At 51.2% G+C, this 7,019-nt stretch overlaps 1 protein-coding gene across 1 annotated transcript in view; it reads right to left on the reverse strand.

Annotated features, from left to right (window-relative positions):
• Positions 1–4,539, reverse strand: part of ALK (ALK receptor tyrosine kinase) — a 725,024-nt gene extending 720,485 nt beyond the window's left edge. Inside the window, exon 1 of the mRNA XM_037813067.1 lies at positions 3,271–4,539. Within this exon, the coding sequence (XP_037668995.1) occupies positions 3,271–3,937 (667 nt within the window). The 5' untranslated portion in view covers positions 3,938–4,539. The remainder of the gene's footprint in view (positions 1–3,270) is intronic.
• Between the last annotated feature and the right edge of the window lie 2,480 nt (positions 4,540–7,019).

The raw sequence follows: 7,019 nt of genomic DNA on the forward strand, positions 1-7,019 counted from the left end.
AACAGGCCCTCCTATCACACAGGTCACCACCTTCCAGAGGTATGCTTGTGGGGCTGGGAGAAGCAAGATCTCACAACACCTACAAAACAGGATACAAACTGGAGCTGAGGGTAATGTGGTAGCCTCCAGAGATGTGGGGAGTCCCAGACAGGTGCATCACCATTCATACAGTCCCAGCAACTGTCTCTCTCTACCTCTTCTCCATGGATGTGTGCTTTGGGGAACTTCCTTAGATGCTGAAACACTGTTCCTATTTATGAATTCAAAGCAACCACGAAGAAAAACTACTAGTATGTTATAAGGATTCTCAGACATCGTTTTTGTCTTCTCAGACATCTTCTTTGTCCTCTCAGACATTCCAAACCACAAGTAGTATGAAAGTATTTCTTTGTCCTGACCAAGTGCTTTTCCATTTTACCACATCCCCAGTCATGGATGGCTGTGCTAGGGTTTGGGAAGCAATCTTCAGCCTGAGACAAATGGACTGCTCCAGGCCTCTCACCAAAAGGGATGGCAGAACGACCACCCCTCCCTCCCCTCTCACAAATAGCCCCATCAGCAGGATCATGCACCTCTAGGACAGATCACCAGTCACTTGAGCAGGAGCAGACAGAAATGAGCTGAGTTGTGCCTACCTTTCCTTCGTATAATTGAAATCCCATGTCACAGAAGAGTTAAATGTTTTTTCTATAAATCAGGTCTATATAAAAATAACAAAACCATTTTCCCCAAATGTGATAAATAGCAAAATCAATCCAAGTGGCAGGACCTAAGCTTGAATTTTCATACAAGAAAATGGATGGAACCACAATGATATATGTTGCCCCAAACAAGAAACATGATACAGCAGGGGTGTATACACTCCATGGAGAGATCTGCAGTGGAGCCTGCATCTAAATGAGGCTGGGGAGGCAGTGGTAAGGCAAGAGGCCAGTCCTGCACAGCCAGCTGCCTGACTACAGACAGCATATGTCCTCAGAGATAGGAGAGTCCAGCCTGTTCCAAGTGTGATCACCATGAGGCCCGAAGTGTTTTTCAATAAGCTGTCTGTCTCTCTGGAGGTCACAGGGAGCTCATCCAGTTACACTTAGTGTCTTATTTGATCTCATCAATAATCATTTGATCCTAATCCTGTTGAAACATGTTTGGCCAAAATTTCTAGTCTTTTAATGGCAGAATCCTGGCTTCTTCTGAAGCCAGCCCTGCTAGATGTGTCAAATGATGCATAAGGGCTTGGTCCAGCTGCCAAATGGACTGCGATACTGAGGAAGGATGTGGGATGCTCACGGTGCTTCCCTCCTGCCAGTAGCAGAGCAGCTCCTGGAGCGCACTCCATTCTACATGTAACTCCCCCACTCAGCAGCTCTGACTCCTTATCTAAGGCTTGACTAGAGTATATTCTTTGAATGCATTAAGAGTGTGATTCTTCAGAGACACCCACTGATGGTTTCATGCAGGGCCTGCCTGTTTATAGTAGGCAAATTTGGGGTGGTAGAAAGGAACCCTTTTGCCTGTCACCAGCATCTGGCAGCACTGACATAGACTGCTGGGGCCAAGAGGCATTTAAAAAGAGATGATGGGGAAGATCCAGAGATGCTCATGGACATGAAAGTGGAAGAAAATCTGCCTTTCCAGAGAACTCACTTGCATACCCATTACAAAAACATAGGGCACTAAAAGAGAATGTTCCATGTATGAACCACAGAAGCCACAATGGCTTTAAAACCCAGCTGTTTTAAGTGTCTTTGGTGAGACAACAGTATTGGTTTCCCATGTCAGTCCACAGACGGCAACTATCAAACTCACCAGATCTTGTCTCTTTCTATAAAATGCAACATTCCAGCATTGAAAGCAAAGGGATCATTGAAGGTGCCAGTGCCATTAATACTAATACTGAAATAAGCATTCAGACTCTGTTTTCCTTGAAGACCACATACCAGTATGTTTTCTGCACAATACTAGGGAACCTCAGCTTCCAAATATCCCTGCTGCATGAGATTATTGGGTGTGTGTGAGCATGTGTATGTGTCAGGACAAGCATGGGAGATACTTGTAGCTCTACAATGGGCCTTTTGCAAATCTTTCCATCCAATTAATACTGGACATTAGTAACCAGTAGAGCATAAGAATTTCATTTATTTCTAACAATGAAAATGATTTTTAAAAAAGCTGGGTTTGCTCAATGGAATTGGTGTAATGGCATGATTTCTTTTCTGTGCTTTTCTCATTCATTTACATTGTATATTTTATTCATGAGTTCTTCCTTGGTGGTCTTACAAGAGAAACATCCATTTAAGACCACCTGGTTTTCAAAGGATACTCTGGGACGAGTTAGAAGTGTCTTCAGTCCCTGCCCATCCCCCACCCCACCCCCCACCCCCACACACTCAGTGAATATGGGAAGAAAATGAAGGAGCGAATGAAACAGAACTCTAATTTCAGGAGTCTCCAGCAGAGAAATCTGCAATGAAACAGGCCTGCCAGAGACTGTCATCAAGAGCTATGGCTGCAGACATTCAAGCTAAGAATCAGAGGGGAAAAGGGGACAGGAGATAAAAGCAGGGAAACCAATTGTCTCTCTCTGTTGCACAGTGACTTCCCCAAATCAAGACAATCTTGGCAACTTTCCTCCCTCTTTCAACATCTACCTCTGTCCCTGTCCCTTGGTCCCTCTGGAGCTCTCCTAACAACATCTGGGAGGAAGAACAAGAATTTAAGAATGGATAGCCAGCCAGAAGAGGCAATCTCTGAGCAAGCCAAAATCTGGACTGACAGCTGAGTAGGATTTAATAATATGAAGAGGAATTCTATATTCCTGGAGAAAGTGTACCATATTCTCCTAATCTGTGGTTGTCAGGAGGGGGAACAAGAGGGAGGGGAAAAGGGCAATAGTTTTGAGATCTAGAACTAAGCTTGGAACCTAGAACTAATAGACATATTGCAATCCCAGGGGCCCAGGAGGCAGGACCTCCAATTTTGGCTCAGACCGTGTGTAAGTTGGTAAAAGGCATTCCCCCAAGAGGAGGAAACTTTTCTCCCAACTTGGTTGCTAAAGAGGAAGGAAGGCCCTTGGGGAGTGACTGCGTTCAAGGGAGAAAATCAGAAAATATGGTCTAACTGGGGAAGGAGATTTGCAGAAGGAGGAAAGAGCGCTAAGAACCAACCAGAGACTGAGGTTTTGGAAAAGGAAGTTAATTAATGGTGGATACAAAAATTGTGGTGATTAAAAAAAAAAAAAAAATCTCGACACTCTCAGGCGGGAGTGCTCACCGGTCCCGATGATCTGGAAGAGAAGGCGGGGCTGGGAGGCACGGATTGCTGCGGACAGCCTTCCCTCTCTGCCCACTTCCGACGCCTTCTTCTCGGGCATCAGGCGGATGCGCAGCCTCCCTTCGCCGTGGTGAATCCACCAGCTGAACAGCTCACTGAGGTTGAACTGGAGCAGCCCGGCAGCCTCTTCCTCCGGGGTTCCGACGCAGCCCTCAAGGATCGCTTCCTCGCCCAGCTCCAGCACCAGCTGCTTGGCGCGCCGGAGCTTGCGCACCGAGCCGCCCTTCAGCACCCTGGACAGTGTCCGGGCCGGGGCCGGCGAGCTGGAGCCTGCTGTCCAGGCGCTCCCGGGCGGCAGCCCCAGCAGCCTGAGCAGCGGGGCGCAATCGAGCGCCAGCGAGCCGCGCGCCTCCGTCGATCCAGCCCTCGGTTCCGAAGAGGACGGCGGCGGCAGCAGCAGGTCTCGGGCGTACACGCGGAAGAGCGAGGGCACCACAAAGTCCACTGCCAGGCTCTTCCTCTGCAGACGCGAGTGGCTGAGAGGCTCCCGGGGCTGCATTGGCACCCCCATGGCCGGTGGGCCAGCACTCTCGCGGGTCCCGGTCCCGGAACTCGAGGCTGCTGCTGAAAGCTGTAGCACCAGCCACAAGAGCTCGATGGCTCCCATCCCGCCAGAGGAGGGCTGTTTGTACTTGTTTCCCTACTCTCCCCGGCCCAGCCTCGCCCTTCACTTCCCCCCAAATGGGAAAAGGCTCCGAATAGTACTTGGTCTTGAATGGCTTCTTCCACCTGATGGGCGTGCCCTCGATCCTCTCGCTTCCCCTCAACTCCAAGGATGCGAGCAAGAGTCTGAGGGAAACGAGGCTAGAAGCTCAGGGAGGAGTCCAGAGACCCTAAAGAGCTCGGGGCTCAGCAGCTGGGACTCTGTGCCTTCTCGCGCGCTACTCGAGTGCCGCGTCCCCGTCCGTAGCTCGCTGCGCTCCGAGAAGGGAGAAACTACTCTGGTTAAAGGGAGGCGGCAGTTGGGTTCTGTCCTCTGCTGCCCCTCGCAGCCAAAGCTGGGTCTGTCCGCTGTCGGGGCGGCCTCCTACCCTCAGCAACTTCCCGGGCTGAGAACGGCGGCTCCGAGCTGGTGCCGGCTGTCCTGGCCGCCCCCCGCGCTGCTTTCGGTTCCTCTGGGCTTCTCTCCCCTGGTCAAGGCGAGAATTCAGGATGGGGGCTGCTTTCTCGTTCACCCTCAGGCGACCCTTCGCAGCGGGAAGTCTTCGGACTGCGCCGTCCGCTGAACTTCTAGGTTTGAATCGGAGCCCCCGCTCTCCGGAGCGAAGGCCCAGGTAGCAACCGCATAAGTTTGCAGCGTCCTTGCTCTCGGCCCGCGCCTCGGCTCCTCGGAGTTCGCAGGCACCGAAGAGGCCCCGGAAGCAGCAGCAGGGTGAACGCATTCAGGGCAGGGGAGCCCGAAATCTCGCTGACCCCTCCTCACCCATCCGCAGCCTCCGCGGCTCCGGGTGGCCGGCTAGAGGGCGGCCCGAAGAACCCGCGGTGCCCCGCGACCCTCCAGAAAGCGGCGGCGGGAGGTGCCAGCTGCTACCGCCCTGCCGCCGGGGGAGCCGCTGGATCGCATCTGCCTGGGCGCCCGCCACTTGCAGCTGGCGGAGCCGCGAGCGCGCGCCGGGAGGGGGCGGGGCCGCGGCGGGGGCGTGGCTCGCGCGCCAACTCCTAGCCACCACCGGGCTCGCGCCGGCCCGCTTCCCTGCGCCCCCGCCCCCGCCCCCGCCAGCCAGCCAATGGCGCGGCAAGGTCGACTCCTATGCAAATCTGCAGAGGCCTCGGCATTCATTGAGAAAAGCACAGAGCCCACCCTACCCTCTCTCCCGCCCTCTCGCTGCCTCCTCTCTCCTTCCTCCCCCTCCTCCAGATTCCTGCCCTATTTCTCTGCCGTTTGAACAGCCAGGGGCGTGTTTTGGACAAATGGGAGAACTGGAAGAAGCCTCTGCAATCAAGCACTCTCCCTAATTATGCATTTAAGAGATTAAACGGGTTCGACTTGCGAAAAGCAAGTTCCGGAATAAAACTGGAGGGGAGGGTAAGGGGAGGAGGTGGGGAGGGTAAGGGAAGGGTGGGGGGAGAGGAAAGGTGGCAGCGCGACATTACCAAATCCGAGAACAGCTTGGATTATGGACCTGAGACAGACTCGCCTCTGATCCTTCCATTATCTGAATGCATACATGAGAACCTGAGAACCTAGCCGATCCACACAGAAAGAAATGGCAGATTCGGGGAAGCGGGCTCGGGGGCTCGGAGTTGTTCTTCGGCTACAACAAATACATTTCAGAGCTTCCACCAGTTAGTCCGCGTTTTCTCACAATGGTGCCTGAAAATGGTTATCTCCTCTCCTCCCTGCAAAGCAAATATTTTAATTCCAGTTTTACAGATGAGGAAACTGAGAAGCGGTGAACTTATTATTTGATGTGACTCCTTAAACATTTACTCGCTGTTGTTAACCACTCCTCTGCTGTACTCCTCCATGAATAAGGAGCAAGTGAGACAAGGGTGTCACAGCTGGAAAGAATAAGGATTGGACAATTTATATCAAGCCTTGGATGTGAGCATTCTGAACTGCAGTCCTTTTCTTACTCACCTCCAAAGTACCTCAGGTCTCCCTTTCCCTTCTCTCTCCCAAAACCAATGGTTCATTAGACCCATAGACAAGACCACAATCTTTGGTTCACATAAATCCTTCAAAGGTTGGTCCCCAGGCCTTGTGCTAAACGTCAGACCTAAAAATACGGCAAGATCCTTCCTCAGGGAGTTCATGGCCATTGAGGTAGCAGGGGAGCTTCCTCAGAGTCACATAGCTGAGAGGCAACCCCCTCACTGAGCTCCAAAGGGTTGTAGTGACTTGTCCACAGCACCCAAAGAAGGGCCTCTGCTCTCCCAAGCTTTGGGCTCCTTCCAGCATTGTGGCACTACATTTTCTTAATAATTCCCAGCCATAAAGGAATATCAGTTCTCAGGATGAATAGCTTCCTGCTCAATGTTTGGCAACTCACTTAATTTGACAGGCATCTGGCCACTCCCTGGATTTTACAGGTTTAAAGGCAAAAAATTGTCTGACCCAAGGAGAAAGGAAGGAAAGAGAGAGAGAGAGGAGAGGAGGGGAAAGGTGTGGATGCTAACACTTGCATTGTGCATACAAGTTTGGAGTTCCATCAGATTTTGCCAGCATGCACACTAATGGAAGAACACTTTTCTATTTGAAATGTAGAACGGACTAAAATTCAGGCCCTTCCACCACCCCATCCACCATCCCTTATATCTCTATATAATTCTGTCCAAAGGCAAATTGACTAGTATAGTTAATCGTCATTGACTATGAATCCTCAGCCGCCATCAGTGGCCACTAGGGGGCTGCAGAGACTTGAAACTCCAGACGAGCGGCCAGGGTTTGACACCTCCCTGACAATGTCCCTGACCAATGCTCACATCCAAGGCTTGATATAAATTGTCCAATCCTTATTCTTTCCAGCTGTGTCACCCTTGTCTCCCTTGCTCCTTATTCACGGAGGAGTACAGCAGAGGAGTGGTTAAGAACAGCGAGTAAATGTTTAACTCCTTGTGGACACAGGAGTTGCAATTAGTTCTGGAACTTTAATAAATTCTCTCACTGTTCCTCAAGGAAGTGACAAATGCTTTTCTCTGGTCTAAATCAACCTGAATCTAAAAGATTTTGCTTTCCTTTCAGTTAA

Source organism: Choloepus didactylus, chromosome 20 (assembly GCF_015220235.1).
Source record: "Choloepus didactylus isolate mChoDid1 chromosome 20, mChoDid1.pri, whole genome shotgun sequence".
Lineage (NCBI taxonomy): Eukaryota > Metazoa > Chordata > Mammalia > Pilosa > Megalonychidae > Choloepus > Choloepus didactylus.